The following is a 17,285-nucleotide window of genomic DNA, read 5'->3' as shown; positions in this document are numbered from 1 at the left end:
TTGTCTCTTACTATATCGGACAAGTTCCCTCCAATCAAAGAAAGTGTACTTTATCAATTAACGACCTGATGATGATAATAACGATAATCGGACAACTACAGAATCGTTAGTGCGTTTTACTTTCAACACTGACTCGATTTTAAAAATATTCCGCGAACATCGATTAATCCGAATTTTCACTACTACCATTAACAAGAAAAAGCGTAAACAATTTATGGATGAGACAACAATTTTGTCACTTTTAATTTATTTTTTGTTTACCATTTAAAAAACAAGTTTACACGTTTTCTTTATCAGAGTAAAGGGCATTGGCTAGCAAACGAGATAATTTTATCGCCCTGGCCGACACATATTTTTTTTTTCTTGACTAAGACCTGTATCAAATTTAAACAAAATCGTAATTAAATATGTTTAAGGATAAGTAGTGAATAATCACGGTGCACTTCAAACGCCATTGTCAAAATCACATGAAGTTTTGCAGATTTCGATTAATGACAAGCTTTTAGTGCGTTTATTGGTTTGATTGTTTTTGTACATTTGCACCATGTTAATTAAGATACAGTTGTCTGATATCGATCAGGACGTGGCACGTAATGGAAATAATATTACGGTCACGAAATCGAATTTACAGGTGCTCCTCAGCTCACCGAATTTATCCAGACTCTTCAGAATTATTCGCCACAACACCTCTCCATTTAGTTTATGTTACTAGTTTAAAACAAATAATCAATACATACCACAAGTACATAGTTTATGGAGACCTTTGAAGAAACCATTTGATTTTTGTGAAAGATTGAAAAAACATTTTTTTCCAAACGTATGAGTATGACCTTCCTTTTGGAATTATTTTTTAGAGCTAAGTTAAACCCAGTCACTTCTTAACATGCTGCAGATTAGCCACCGGAAATGCTCTTATCGTCTGTTCGAAGAAGTTCCGATTATTTTATTTTTTAAAATGTTTAGTTTATACCAAGAACGACAATCAAACTTCAAATACTCATTATTCATTAATATCGAAGGCGCATGCGCAGTCACCACAAGATTATGCAAATGTCCAGACAACACCTGAATCATTATTGTAGGTACAAACGAATTAAATAAACAAAAACGTCTTTAATTATTTCGATTTTTTTAAGTGATTTATTTTTAACTTTACGCTTTTTTTTGTATCGGGGCTACTTTAACCCTGATTAGTAAACACGTCAATTTACTATTCGTCACCCTTCATTAAACTCGCACAACGAGCAACAACAATTGAGCAATGTCAAGTCAAATATAACAAATTTTGCAACTTCACCATGTTATATAAAACAAGTAAAATTATGTTAAAAATGAGATACTTGCAATGAGGCCAACACAACTTCCTAACGAAGTGAAAGCATTCACGGAGGCAACGCAGGTGATGAATCACACCACCTATTTTGTAAATTTTTAAAATCATTCAAAACAAGATTTCAAAATCACGATTTTTTTTTAATTGATTATGTTGCATATTCGTGCCAAGTATGCTGTTACGAATACTAACAACTAACTAGACATTATATTTACCTTGAATTTTTTTTGGAAAATCCAGAGTTTAATTCTCTCATCGGTGTTTCCTTGAACGTTGCAAGGAAATTAGAAATTAATTAGTTATTCATTTCCTAATCAATATCATAACAATTTCTTAATTAAAATCCATTAATTAATTAGTAAAATTACCTTTAAAAAAATGATGTCTGCGTTTCTATTTTAGCTTTATCTTAAAAATAAATAAATAAAACAATCACCTTATCAGATAAGCGAGGAAGTAAATAAGTGAATACCTCTGTAATTTCGCTCTGCTAAAAATTAGTCGTTTTTAATTGGGAAATTCTGTTTTGTTTTCTACGAATTTTGTAGCAGTTTGTCTAATAATAATGTTCATAACGTTCGCGAAATTTGAAAAACAAACAGACGTGATTTTCCGAAATTAGATACGAGAAAATTTTTCAAATAAAATGCTGATACCCATTTATAAAATTTATTAAGATTTCAACTACAATCTTATAGTTTCATGAATATGCACGAATGCATAAATTAAGAGTAATAGTTTAACACTTGTAACACTATTTTGTGTAACCTACGTATAATAATTAAAACAATAAGCGCAAAATTTACAACTGACTAAAGTAAATACATAATATAATTAGAAAACCCTATATGTATGATTAAACGCGATTATTTTTAAGGTATTGAATTATGTACTTGCGGAGTTTGTTTGAACTCGTATCGGTTTATAATCGGAGTACGGGGTCCGGACAGTTCTTCGGACAACGGTTTGTAGACAGAACCGCTGTGTTTCTTCTGTCCCGGTGTAGTATGCCATAAAGGTATCTTCAATCTGGGAAGATTTCCGTTATGCATGTTGAACGACTTGTTTCGCTTCAAGATCAAAAGCGTGATGACAACGGCGACGAACAGCACCAAAAGAGCTGTCAGTATGAATACAGAAGTGATCGACAGGATGTAAGAAGCCTTGGCCAGGTTGAAACCGCTCGTGTCTAAAACAGACTCCTGGACGTCGACGTCTGTCTTGTCGTCCATGTTGTATTCCATCTCGTAGCTCGTGCTGTCCAGGTCGTTGTACGCGTCGGGGTCCTCCAAGCTGTCGATGATGCATTCCGCTGGGAAGAGTTTTTCCCAAGCGCGGGTCGGATTGTAGGTAACGTCACCATCAGATCGCAACTCTTCGTGGGTCTTGATGATGCTTTCTCCTGCGTCTTTGGGGTAGATCGACTTGCTCACCAAGTAGTAGATCAAATCGTCGACACTCTCGGTACACGCCAACGGATTGTTCTCCAAATCGATCAGTTTCAGCTTCGGGATGACCGAGACATCGTCGACTGTCACCACGGTCAGTTTATTGTCTTTGGCGTAGAGTTCTTCCAACGAGGGAAGATTGGCATTGTGGTTGGTCCACAACTGTTCCAGATTTGAGTTGCTGATGTTTAGTTTTTTCAAGTAGGAAATGGTGGCAAAAACGACGGGGTCCAGAGGAAGAAGTGGATTACCGGACAAATCTAGAGTCTTGAGGGAACTGTTGGCAGCAAACGAATTGACTCCGACTGTCCTGATTTGATTGTTTGACAACGACAGTTCTTTGAGAGCTTGCATTTTGGTAAAGATTCCATCGATATCTTGAATTTGGTTGTTGGACAAGTCGAGGGTTATAAGATCTCTCATGTTTTCAAACACGTCGATTGATTTGAGACCGCAGTTTTTGCACGAGAAGGTGTAAGTCTTGAAAAGCTCACCGTTGGCTTGAAACTTAGGTAGATGGTCGAGGGGATTGTTGTCGAGAACGATCCTGTCGAGATTGACGTTTTCCGCAAAAATATCATCATCAAGTTCTACAAGTTTGTTATTTGACAAGTTCAAAAAGTTCAAGTCTGGGATCGGTTCGAAGACGTCAATCGGTAAAACAGAAATTTGGTTGCCGCTCAAGTCGAGCGAAGTGAGAGATTTGAGATTTTTCGTAGCACCACTATCAAAAGTTGTCAGTTTGCAATTTCTTAAAGATAGGAGTTCTAACGCGGAACAGTTTTCTAAGACGAATGTTTCTAGAGGATTATCGTCTAGATTCAAAGTGTTGAAATCTTCGTTTTTGGCGAACAAATACGGAGGAAGTTTAGTGATACTGTTGTTAGACAAGTTAACTTCTTCCAGACCGGTGACGTGAACGAACGTGGACTCGTCAATCTCTTTGATCAAATTATTAGCGAGATTTAAGAAATCTAATGCGGGCAGCTGTTCCAAATTCGGTACTTTGCTCAGCTGACAGTCGTTAAAAATCAGTTCTTCTAAGTACTGCGACGCCAGACTCGGCACTTCTGCGAACGTAACTTTGGAAAAGTTGATCGTACCCAATTCGGGCAAGCCGGAATCGAAAGCCGAGGAATCGATCGAGCCGATGGTCGAATCCTCGACGATTACTTTTTCTAAATCTTCAAATCCTTTGAAGGCATCTCCCTCGATATGCGTGATTTCGACGTTTTTAAAACTAAGAGTGGTTGTCTTTTTGGAAACGTCAGCGAGAGCCTCCGGTGTCAAAACAAGGGGACTGTCACAATCGTGAATCCGTACGATTCCGGTTCGGGTGTCTTCTCTGCATTTACAACCCACGATGCAGCTAGTTTGGGTGGCTGTCTTTGCCAACGCGGTACTAGCGACGGCAAGGAGCAGATAAAAGGGGTGCATTCTCATCTAAACCAAAGAAATTTAATTAGTGACCGTTTCGCGATACCAACTCTTATCAACAGAGATAACGAACGAGTAGCTTTGTTTAAACGTTGACACGTAGACAGGCGACTAAACTGTTGCGAAAAGTGATAATTCGGCTGGTAACATTATGCAGGCGAAAAATTGTCAATGCTGTCCCGTTTGTCTGGTGACTTAAGCTAACCTTGATGCAGCTCTTGTTGCGCACCGTACTGAGACAGTTTCTAATTGGACAACAACAAAGAAGTTCTCGTGGTCTATTTTAGTACTGACGAACTACTGGTACTCACCTTCATGTTGACTGGCACCACTTGGTGAACCGTGGATGTGGCCACGAAACAAAACTAGAACCGAACACCGTTCGTGTATACTAATGGTTAACAATTTAGTTTCTACCTGTACTGCGAGTACTCAGGTAAGTTTCTCCCACTCCGGACTCGAGTTGTCAAGTGACTGCCAGAAGATGGAGCTGACTGTTTCGTATTGGAACCAGAACTCATATCATTGCGTAACGCATTTTCACGTCCACAATACCAGCACTCGTTTTGTCTTCACTCTGTATTCACGCGTTCGACCAAAGCGCGCGCTTTCTTCAAATCGACAACAGTACTTCGGATCGTCGTTCGATCGCACCTACTAATTCACCAGGAATTTATTAAATTTATGACAGACAGTAATTCGATAGTAAGATAACGATGCCGGGTGCCAACATGTGAGTGCAGTGAAGTCTGGACAGCGCTTACAGACAGTTACCGAGTGCTAGTGGAGCTCCAGAGTGCATCTTGCAGTTTCGTGTAAGTCACATTTTTTGATAAATCGCGACGAATCGACTTTGCGTACTTGAACTTATTTCCGAATAGGTCAAACAATTCGCTGAATTAATCTACTATTAAATTCGACTTTTCGAAATTCGATCGGTCTCGCACGTTTGTAAAAAATACTCACATGTACGAGCGTGCGATTTTTACCACAACAGGAGAATTTTTTGGGATCGCAAGTGTGTTTTCGAGCGGTGACTTTCTCTTTCACGCCAATTAATTATTTTCTCTGGAAAGCGAGCTACAATTTGGGAGTTGGTGGTGTCGCGGTGGAGGTAGTACCGGAGGGTACTGAATTTTCTTTCAAAACAGTAAACCGGCGAATTACACCGTTACAGCGGCTACCTACCTACATATCGCCCGCTTTTTGAGAGTGAATCATACGACATCGTCCAACCAATAATCTTGGTTTAGAAAGCAGTGGTCTCGTTTCGATTATAACAAACTACCATCAGTGTGTTGGTCCTTTGCCGTTCAGTACGTATCCCGGTACTTGAGTTACGCAATATTTAATTTCATTGTTGGCCTTTGGTTCGTATCCTTGTGCATTCATCAAGATGCGTGGACAACTAGTGCGGAAGTACTGCATTATTCTGTAGACAATTGTCACTTAAGTTTGTCCCATCATTATCGACCACTTTATCCAAGTAGGATGACACCCGCGCGTGCTAAATTATTGATTGTAAATAATTAAATTGTTACACGCTGATTTGTTTGTTTTTTTCAGAGCACCAACAAGATGAAGCTACTACTGATCGCCGTCGCCGTCTTGCATCTAGCTCTGGGAGCTTCCATCGTCGACGTCATGTGTCCAGACTCCTGTACCTGCCAGGTAAAGGACGAACATTTGGAAACATCGTGTGTTTCATACGAATTCATCAAGAAATTGATCCCGAAACAAGTATCGACAATAGTGCGTCTGAACATAAACAATGCCTCACTGGTCAACATCGATTCCAAATTAAAATATCTCAAAAATTTACACTCTCTGGATTTGTCGAACAATGCTGTCGCATCGCTACCGTCACAGTTTCCTTATTTGCCAAAACTGAAAAATCTCAACTTGACCAACAACCATTTGGGTTACGTCTCGTTCTCTCAACTTCCTCCCAATCTGCAAGTTCTCGACTTGTCCAAAAATTCAATCGAAAACTTTCCCAAAGACTGGACCGCTTTGAAACAACTCAAAACTCTTCATTTCCATGACAACCCGATTCAGTGCGACTGTGACAACTTATCGATCTACGAACAATTGGCAAGAGGAGTTGAGATACCTGAAGTTCCGATATGTAACTACCCCAAAGAGTTTCACGGACGACCAGTCAATACAGTCAATTGTTCTTTGATAAGAGAAAATTTGCTCAATTCCATGTTGGGAGACGAACCAGGGTCAGGAATGGAAGAATTTGGAGAATTCGAGGACCATCCGTCTCTGATCGACGACCAAGAAGAGTTCATAAATGCTGAAGAAGTGACGACGTACAAGGCCGAGGAAGATTTGAACGAAGAGGGTAGTGGCGAGGAAGGAAGTGGTGATTTGATACCGATCCTGCCGATTTATTCTTCCCCTAAAGCTTGTCATTTCAACTGTTCTACACCGCGACCGGTTGGAGTGAACGACGAAACCGATGCTTCGCCTCCACCCAACGAAAAAGAACAAGTCAGAATAGTCCTGGAAGACATCTTCCAGTTCGACTCTACTACGCCGACCACCGAACCTGCGACACATCCCGCAACAGAGCCCACACTACCAGCTAAAGAAGAGCCGATATACGTCAAAGAGAGCGACAAGAGTGAAGTCGAGACGTTCCCGACCAACGACACAGTCCTCGGCGAAATGGAACGAGCCAGCTTCGAAAATTCCAGCAACCACTCTGTGTACATAATAGTCGCTTTGTTGGTAGCATTCGTGGTTTTCATCGCTATATATTACGTGAACAAGAGAAGAAACCAGAAGAGGAGGAATCAGCGCAAGCGGAACAAGTCCAACGAGAACGGATTCGGTGAAGAGATGAAACCTCTGGGGAAGTCGGCAGAAAACGCCAAACCTGTCGAACAGATCAACTCCAAAGTGCCAGAGACGGCACCACTTCTGAACGGCCAGAACGGCAAAGTGAACGAAGACAAACCTGAACCTGTCGACGATCAGAACAAGGAAGAAGAAGAAGAGATCGAGTTGCGCAAGAATGACATTCGCGATTCGTTGACACCTCAACCCGAGCGAGTCACCATCAGAGCGTCAGAAATTTCTGATTCCATTCCGAAAACTCCCCAATTCGTGCACCGCCAGTTGAACAGTGATGGAGAATTTGTCACCACTGAAATCAATTCCAACTAGAAGGCACTAGTGAAGTGAATACCTCAGTATTTAATAGATGAATACGTTTGTGATAAAAATTATCTTATATCGCGGTCGTTCCTATTATTTAGTCTTCGACGTGAAGTCGATACTTACGTAAGTTCGCAGATTTTAACTGCATGTTCGACTGTTTATAGGTTATTGTATATTTACTTATTTTTATGTTTATATATTTATATACTGTTGCCAAAGTAATTTTTCATGTGGAGAGAGATTCATTTGTAGAAGGATTGTGGTGCTTTTACTGTAACATACGAAAGTACTTTTTGTGGTAATTCCTCGATTCTTTCATGTAAAGGTGTCTGATCTATTTGCCAGTGCCATTAGTTTCGATAAGTCATAATTGGGATAATTAACTTAAATTATCGTTAAGTCAAATCTAGTGTAATCTATGAATAATTGTGATCGTATTTAATTCGTTACTACTTATTTATTAGAAAAGTCGAAACTAACTCCCAAATTTCAATTACCCAAAATGTATAAGTTGTCATTGTTGATTTTCTGCACCTGAAGAAATTTGATTTTGTATAGTTTACGCAAATATGTCGTGAATCGAGAACAGGGTAAAATTTAGAAAATTGAATCAAGTTTTTTATGTTATAAATGTTATTTATCTAGCGTGAACATACTCATATTCACAATATTTCGTTTTTGTATCAGTTTTGCAACTTAATAAATCGTTTAAATTCCATTTCTTCTATTTTATTTCCCTTTCCACTGACACAAAGACTCAAGGTTTCCAATTCTTCGACACTATCGAACGCTTTAATTGAGTGTTTACGCGACGTGTCCAATAATTTCACCACTTTCGGTGAATTAGTACCTATTAAAGCAATCAGTACCCATATAAATAAGATTAGGCGTACAAGGTCTCTTAACAAATTTTTACCCTTTAAACTGGTCGAAGATTACTAATTGTTTTATAAACATGAACTAGCAATAGCTGAGCCAGTGATTCAACAATAATGTGACTCTACAAAAATAGCTTTTTTGATAAGATTAGAGAGTAAATAATGCCACAGCGGGAGCATCCCGTCCCCGTCCATTGAAATTTCCAACGGCTAAGCTTTCGAAAATATGAAATTGCTTTCGGAACCGGAAACGGAGAGACGTGCGTCGATTCACATCGACGTGCCCGTTGGTTCCGAAGAGTGGTACCGGTGTGGTCTTGTTTGTCTGTCGATGCTGATTACGGCCGTCAACGGTCGCGAAGGTTCACTTTGATACTCGATTAAGAATGGATTTCGAACGTCGTAAAACGTATTATCATATTAATTATGTAAGTTCCACGTAAGTGCCGACTTCTCGGACTGGTATATTTACATTGATTGTTCCTGTTAATGGCGCATGTACCGTTCCTTAATGACAAATGCACCTAGCGGAATTCACTCAAAGAATTCCAGGAAATGCGACTCACAATCTCCGCACGTTTTTCAGGGGTTGCTGATATTAAGGCTGCTAATGCGTCTCAAGGGGATGAAACGGGGCACCCATCCGCAGAATGAGAACGACCAAAAATAATCAATTACCACAATGCAAAACCGTAAACAATTCACGGTTAGAAGCTGCAAGTCAACTCTGGGTTCTATTAAAAACTTGTTAAATGATAATCGAGTCCTTTAAAACAATTCTAGCGACTCCTCTAATCCTGACGACGCAATTACTTTGAAGCCCGCTGTTGGTTCAGCAACAAAACTTTTTCTCCTATTTTTTTAATTCCCTTCTAAGAAATTGTTCAAACAAGCCTTGTTGCTTATTTTTTCATTTCGTTTCAAGGATATTTTTGTGTTACTACAACGTAACAACGCCACCTGTACATACTTAATACGTGTGCGTACTTTTTTCAAAATAATACGCTTTGCAAACGAACGAAAACTAATCGATTACATATTATGCAAAGCGAGTAAATAATTCATGTTTGAAAAGTGAAACCGACCTTCAATTTGTATTAAAATTCAGATAAAATGCTAATCCAGATATTTAAAACAAATCTACCTAGAACAATTTTACTAATTTTAGAAATGTAGTTATTAGTGTGTCTGTTTTATCGGCAATTTTTAAACAAACAAACACTTATTATTTCAGTATTTATTACTTCAGTAACAAATAAATAAACCAAATAACTATGTACTATCCTCTAGAAAGTAAATAAAAAAAAATAGAAAAAACAAATTAGTTTATTTACGCTGACTGATAAGAAATCAGTTGAAAGTCACATTTCATTTATATAAAATGCTAATAACGCCGTTCAACGCAATTCTAGAATCTGTTCTAATTCCAAGAATGCATTTACCATATGTTCCTAACTGCAGTTAATCCCATTAGAATAGTATTTCTGAAATTTTTAGCTTTACAATTTTTAACCAAAGCATTAATTTTATAGATTTATGTTTAATAATGAATTAATTAATAAGTACTCAAGTTTCTTTCTTCTAGAAAGCTATGTAAATAAACATCAAAAAATCTGAGCCTTTTGTCAGTTTATTTTTGGTTGCAATCTGAGAGTGACCTCGAATTTGAAAAATGACAGTTGAACCATTTAAAGAAATTTATAGAATGTCTTCAAAATGTAGGAATCCATTTGTTTAGAAGCTTCTATCTCGGTTGGACTATTTTTTTAATCTTAGAGTTCAATTGATAAAGAAATGTTTATGATGATTAATGTGTTAAGTAACAAATACATCAAGTAACAACAATTACAGTTTGCTTCTAGGAAGTAGGAGTCAAAGAAAATACCAAACCGTTCCATTTTTATTATTTTTGTCAGACGTGAACAATTCTCGGTTAAAAGAAGCAGACAATTTGTGTTTAAAGTTACATAAAATGCTAATGAGTCACTGAAAAGAATTTTATAAATTCTTCTAGTTCTAGTAACGCAAGTGTGAAGAAAGATATCCTCAATTATAGGTCCTTCTAGTTGAAAACTTCTTCTGAAAATTTTAAACAAAGGAATGTACTTAATTTTTTGTTTGGAATTTTTAAAGTAAACAGTGACAAACTTGTCTAATTCTAGGAATGCAAATATGTATTCACACACTTGTATTTGTAAAGGGTGTTTTTTTAAATTTGGGGTCGAATTTGGTGTTGGAGAGTCGATATTAATGAACCACTCACTGATTTTTCAAATTGCAGATTGAAAACATAAAAAACGCAAAAAGTGAGGTTAGATTTAAACAGCTGATCAGAATTGCAATCCAGTGGTGCGTTCGCCAAATTAAAAAAAGAAACCCGTTACTTGACTCTGTCGAAAGAATTGTTACGAAATTTGTAAGTAAGTTTACTCTATTCTTTTCTATATCTAGTTCTTATAATTCTGGGGATGCAGTTACATCTGTAGCTGTACAATTTTTCTGAAATTTGTACAATTCAAGTTTAAAAAATTGGATACCAATCAGTCACTGCAGCGTCGTCCCTTTGGAAAGCAGTCGAAGAAAACACGACAGAATCAAATTCTCGTTACTTATTTCAGTTTGCACTGCAAAGTTGTTCAAGCATGTCGTTTTTGCACTAAATACCCGTTGCCGTACCAACGCCCACTTGCAGGTGGTTCAATGTGGTTATTTTTCGGCACAATGCACTTCGCCAGTGTCATTTTTGCAAAAGTAGAAATTTTGTTTGCGAATCGGCAATGTCTGAGATGAGTCTAGGTCAGCAAGATCAGACTGACAAGTTCCATTGTGCCTATCAGGCACATCAGGTAGAAACTCGTGTTTGACTAAGTGGTAGAAAGTCGTGTCTTTGTAGCAAGTAATGCATATTCGACCTATTAACGTAAGTGCAATTTTCCGGAATGGTGTATACATTAGTCGACTCGTCCGAAGCAAAAACCCGGCCTAATAAGATTTTAAGGGAAAGCAATTCAGGTCGAATGCAGTTGCACAATAAATATTAGCAAATTGTCCATTTATGTGCGTACGTAAATAATTCATTATGCCAGAGATTATATTTAATTCGTGTGGTATTTGGGATCAATAAATTACTATTACGGTCATTAGGAATTAAATAAATACTCCAACATGCATGCATCACCCGCAAACGCGATTTTTACTCCCGATCCAAAAAACAACGAGTTGCCACACTTTGATCCTTGCAGCGCACCTGCCCTACGACTGACGAAATACTACACAGTCAAAGTGCAACGTTTACGAACTTTGATTGTCGATTTTTTTCCATATATGTATTTACCAAAAAACTTCCATTAATTGTTTGAGCTGACTGATGTAATATTTGTCGTGCGAGTTAACACCTCATTTCTGCTTATTTGTACTGACATTTTCACAGTTTTTATGAATGCGTAAGTAGAACTAGACGATCGCCATTAAATATTTGTCTCGTTTCGAAGACTTTTGCATTATTCAAAGTGCCATAAATATTTCAACAGGTCGACTAAAAGTCGACAAATTTTTCATTCATTACAATACGAGTCTAGTTATGTGCAATAAATCTGCTGATCTCATTCGATCTGGGGTTATCTCGCCTAACCTTGCGACCAAGGTGTAATAAATTCAAAATTGTATTTTTATTTGTCTTTGAAGCGAACCAGTCTGTATTAAATTACGACGACTTGCTGAGACATCAACTAGAGATAACGGCTCAAACTTGATACTAGCACAGTACACTTCCGATAAAATTTGATGAACTGGTAATCAATCATCGGAAGCTTTACCTCTGTATGATTTATTCTACAGATCAGAGGTCAGCATGCACCTAGCCTCGATTCGCCTAATTAATCTCGAAAAAATCTGCTTAATAAATCAACAAGTTCTACGAAAAATTTCATCATTTTGCATGTCAACAGACATGATAAATCTCGCCTGCACAAGTCGCAAGAATTTGTAAATTATGTTTTCTATCTGTACCAATATCCACAACTCTAAAGGAATTATCTTTGTGGGTCCATAAATAGCATCGACTCGGTTTAATAATAGCATTTCAACTCGTGTAATAATATTTTGAAGGTTACTCGATAAAATCACCACAATCGATTTCGAATCTCGGTCATCGCGATTTTTCTCACCGCTTTTGCACAAAATCTTCCCGATTACCAATTAACGACTTAATTGAGCCTAGATTCCAATAAAACAATAAAATCTGCAAAGTTCAACGGCTTCGCGGCAATCGCTTCGCGATTTTTGGACATTCTCGATTACATTTATCTTTATTTGAAATTTAAGAACTTTCCCCCATAATTAGGAGCATCATTAAACTTCATTTAGCGGTAATTGTTTATTTGACCATAATTTGTGCTCGTGCTTGATTGTCAACGAAGAATTTTATCTCTCAGCCGTAACGGCACGCAATTATTACGTTAAGTATTAGCTTGCTAATTTGACTCGGCTACTTGAGGTAGCCTCAAATCACTCAAAAATGTCTCCCGACACACCAGCTTCACCTCAACCCTCACAGGACTATAATTAGACGACCGTTTTTGTACGACTCGGGGAAGAACCAAATTAACTCTTAATTGATACAAGACACGCGGGCCACGAAAAAACACAACACACAATTTTACCAAAGGTGGCGACATAAATAATAATAAAATAATTATTGTCAGTTAGCTGGATAAACTTGAGTGAAGGTTCATAAAGGAGAAAATGATTAAAATGGTATTTTCTTAAGTCAGACGTACTCGTAATTGAGAAATACCGGATTAAATGTTACAACAACATGGACTATTGATAAAGTGATAACATATTGACGCTGGTGTGTAGGAGGTACAATTGTGACACAAGACGTCAGAGACGCGAATTTAATTCTGGACATAATTCTCCAATAAATGATAAATCTATGGGTTTTTGTTCGATTTACAACATTTAATAGACTTGGCAACAGTGCGTTACTGTTTCCACAAGCAATGAGCGTTACAACGCTCGACTTTCGGCGATTAGATCAAGTTTCTTATCAAACGACGTAAAGTATAAATGAAATGTTTGTGGGTCAAAACAGTATTATTGTAATTTTGAGCGATTAAAGAAATCAAAAGTTGAAGCTTTGTGTGCGTATTTTCGCCATGAATTATTCTGCGGTCCGATAAATCTTTAATAGATGTATTAATGTTAACTGAAACACTCTAGGTATTAATATCAATAATTCCGTTGCCGCAAATTTGTCACAACAAAGTAAACTCGTTTTTATTTGGCACGTTCCCTTATTTTTCATTTTGGCGCGCGATAGGGTGTATATGAGTTCGTCCGGCGGTCACTTCTTCACCTGCATAACCCTTATCAACAGACGAGTTCCTCCCGAGGCCATCGGGGATTACCGCGGCAGCTATTCGACGGGTGGTACCTTGATTAGATTACAATTATTTTTCTTAAAATACATAGTAACAATTGGCAATACACTGTTGAGAGAAGAAACAAATTTTTACAAGATTTACAAGGGTAAATTATAATAACATGCGGCATTTACAAATTCTAGTATGTATATTTATGTGTCCGTTTTTAAAACGGGCAATCAGATTACGTAAAGAATCTTGTTTTTCTGTATGTTAGGTCTAACAATTTTTCTACAATATTGTGTGTGCTGTTGCATAGGCAGAAGTTTGAAAACAATAATGTCTACAAATGCAACATGTATTAATGGCAATAAAAATTACTTTTAAAGTGAGATTGATGGCTTGGCATAATTTGGCATCATTTACTACAACAAGTTGTTTGTATTTTTCAATCAGAATATGTTTAACTTCTATGCTGGCACTTGTAAAGAAATAATTAAACTAAAAATGTTACTTTGAAATTGGCCTATTTATAAGTGGGATTTACTCCCGCACTCCATCAAATAAGACAGTCTGTCAGTGACATAAACATAATTGCCAAGAAAACTTTAATTTAATAATTTAGGAAAGGAAATACAATTCCTATTACCCGATAATTCTTATTCCTTACGGTTCACTTCCTGCTACAAAACCCCAAAATTTCTGACCGCGGGTAGGAACTCGGCTGCGCCCGCCGGATCTATTGCGATACTGTACGCTACCGCCGGACATTTAAATCTGCTCCAGTTGCAACAAAAACAAATAAAAACAGTGTATAGTGTTAAAAAAATAAATGAAGTGTTTGCTTTTCATAATTAATAATCGAACGAATACCGAAGTGAGTAAGTGGTTGTAGTAATAGTATACGATATGTCGACATGACTTGTTTGTTATTTTTTGAACGCTACACGCGTTCACTCTTGGAAAATTTTACACAAATACTCAGGGTTTTTCGCTACAAGAAAAAAGAGTTGCTGGCATTTCCTGTTCCAACGATTTTTACCTGACTTGCACCGGTCTGTTCCTTAATTTTATTTTACGACATGACTTACACTTGACTGATTTATAAATTTAGGCACTTTAAGCGATCCCATCAAGATAAATAAATTATCGATACTGTCACGGCCTAGGCGAAATACGCCCAATAATGGCTATTGACGTTCGAAGAAACGTGTGATAGCTAAAATGTAATTCTAATTATCATCAACTTCCTTTTTATCGAATTTGAATTTAATCGAATGGTATTGTTATTGACGCGTTCAGTTTATTAATTATTTATAATTTCTCCGAAGTGACCGTGCAATTTTTATGTCTTTTTCTTTAAAAAACCACAAATATTTAATTTAATTGAGACATAAACAGTCTGAAGTATTACACTGTCAAGCATGCGGAGACATTAAGAAAGTAATACTATTTTATCGTATAGTTCTCAAGGATTTGGTCCAGTTTTAATTTGACGTTTAATTAACTGTGCATCGATTTCCGTTTCGCATCTCTCACGTAGTTAATTAATTACAATTGCAACAATTTAATTAAGAAATTTTTCGCTCGCCTAAAAAATAAAAATAAAAATTTCGTCGTGCAGGATGCTAAAACGATCGGTTTGACTTTAAGACGTGTTTACGTGTGATGTTCTGAATGGAAATGTTGATTTTTTTTCGAAGGCAATAAACAATTAATAACAACGTCAAACAAAAATAAAAAAATTGATGGATTTGCGTCAAAACAACGTGACATTTGGCGAAACAAGATGGAGAGTGTGCAAGAATCGAGGAATAATTTGTAATAGTTGTTTAAACACTGTGTAGAGTTTGAACGTTGTATGTGGCCTTGAATAGAGAACACCCAAGCTTATTGACACCAATAATTACTTAAGGACTTCTTGCTTCGGTCACGGCAAGTCCGCGTCTTTAGTATTTCTAACAATAAGCCGTTGAAGATTTATTGCCCCGTCTCTATTTATTCCCTAATACAGTTATTACGGAAGTTGATAAAATAAAAATGTTTTTGTTGACAGATCTGGGAGTACGTTTTGTCGTTGAAAACTCGACGTTCGAAGAATGGTCAAAATAAGCATCTCATTAAGTTATCGAAAATACCCTCGATTTTTCCAGTGATGTTGAGAGGGAAGAACCAGTAAATATTATTTTAAAAGTGAATCTCGGGATTCGTCGTTGCGCAATCTCGTAGTAATTGGTTTAAATTCGTAATTGGTCTAATTGCGGCACGAGGGTCCACGTGTTGCACTTGCACCAGGACGTTGCTGAAGCCGATACCACCAAAAATAATTCCCACTTTCAAGGTCAATGCTGTAGGAAATTTCAAATACGTCTGAGCAGCCTCCGTGGATAAAAATAACTGTTCATAACGAGTTACGACGTCCTCGATGTCTTTAATTTATGCAAAATTATTATATAAGTTAAATGTAGGCCAGAGAACTTGTTTTAGAAAAGCATTGTTACGTTGATAAATGTGAACAGTAAACGTTGTGGTCAGGCCGTTGCACTCAAAACTGGCAATTTGTTAAAAATTATCTTTTACCCTATTTATGGAAATTGTGCGGCGCGCTACAATCGCGGTGTTGAGCTTCGCTTTGTGATCTATAAAATTCAACTAAATATTAAAATCGAAGAGGACTTGTTATTGTCTTCCCGATTGACCGATTGATGACCGCACAATTAAAATTAATCAACTTACAGAGTCGGCTGATTAATTGATGACCGCGTCGACTAATTTTAATAACAAATTTGGCAGACTCTAGGCAAATTTTTTAGCTTAATTTGGAATAGGAATATCTCAATCTTAATAACAAAAAAAAGTCGTTAAAATAATGTTCAGCGTGTTGATTTAACGGGAACGAGAGTGTAAAATTGCAAATCGGTGACTTAATCACGAAGATTTAGTTACTTTTGAATTATCAATTTCTGAAACAATGGGACGTAAATTTTTATATTTTTTGTAAAAGCTTTTGCGAATGGTGTAGGTCAGTAATTTGGGTTGAAACATGTAACGGCAGTTTAACAAAGTTCAGTGACGGTTGTTAGAAAGGTGTTCGACCAGGTTCAAAAATAAAATATATTTTGGACATGAAAAAATTAATAATTTATCGGAGAGTTCGAATTCGTGTCTATTTTTATGTTAGTAAAAAGGAGAAACTACAGTAATAATATTTGTAAGTCAAATATAGTGAAAACAAAATCGTTCAATTTGATTACATTTATTTTATAATTAAATGTATTGATTTAAATAAAACGCTTGCGAGGTTTCGCAAAAATTCCCATCGAAGAATAAATTCACCGCAATGAATTTCATTTTTGTTCCATAATGATCGGCACCCACACTGACTGTTTAAATAATGTTATCTTCCTTATCATAGCTCTATTTCGAAGATTAAATTGGCACTTGCAATTTTGACACGAGGTCAAAATATAAATTATGTTCATGAAAATTTGTACGTTGAGATTAAATGTAGATGTTTGGATAGAAATAGTAGAATTATTACCTATAAGACTCTAGATGAGATAAAGAGATTTAAAATATCAATCCATCTTTTATTGAAGGTCGAAACCGATTAGCGCTTGTACGATTGATTTTAAAGATGTTTTCGTCAAGA

The 17,285-nt window shown here is 36.9% G+C and overlaps 2 protein-coding genes across 3 annotated transcripts; one reads left to right on the top strand and one right to left on the bottom strand.

The window, feature by feature from the left end:
• Positions 1–1,988: 1,988 nt before the first annotated feature.
• Positions 1,989–4,671, bottom strand: Gp150 (glycoprotein 150). The gene is made up of 2 exons (XM_069060888.1): positions 4,530–4,671; positions 1,989–4,224 (listed from the first exon to the last, which is right to left on the bottom strand). The coding sequence occupies exons 1-2, from the start codon at positions 4,533–4,535 to the stop codon at positions 2,206–2,208; spliced, it is 2,025 nt and encodes a 674-aa protein (XP_068916989.1). The 5' UTR covers positions 4,536–4,671; the 3' UTR covers positions 1,989–2,205.
• On the top strand, positions 4,512–8,107 carry wdp (windpipe). 2 transcript variants are annotated; one of them, XM_069060889.1, is made up of 2 exons: positions 4,512–4,654; positions 5,785–8,107. In XM_069060889.1, the coding sequence occupies exons 1-2, from the start codon at positions 4,565–4,567 to the stop codon at positions 7,393–7,395; spliced, it is 1,701 nt and encodes a 566-aa protein (XP_068916990.1). In that variant the 5' UTR covers positions 4,512–4,564; the 3' UTR covers positions 7,396–8,107. The 2 variants fall into 2 exon arrangements, with proteins under 2 accessions (XP_068916990.1, XP_068916991.1); XM_069060890.1 differs by lacking the exon at positions 4,512–4,654 and adding an exon at positions 4,797–5,033 and having other exon boundaries at positions 5,787–8,107.
• Positions 8,108–17,285: the final 9,178 nt, after the last annotated feature.

Source organism: Tenebrio molitor, chromosome X (assembly GCF_963966145.1).
Source record: "Tenebrio molitor chromosome X, icTenMoli1.1, whole genome shotgun sequence".
NCBI lineage: Eukaryota > Metazoa > Arthropoda > Insecta > Coleoptera > Tenebrionidae > Tenebrio > Tenebrio molitor.
The sequence above is the reverse complement of the archived record's forward strand: the minus strand, read 5'-3'. Positions and strand labels throughout refer to the sequence as shown.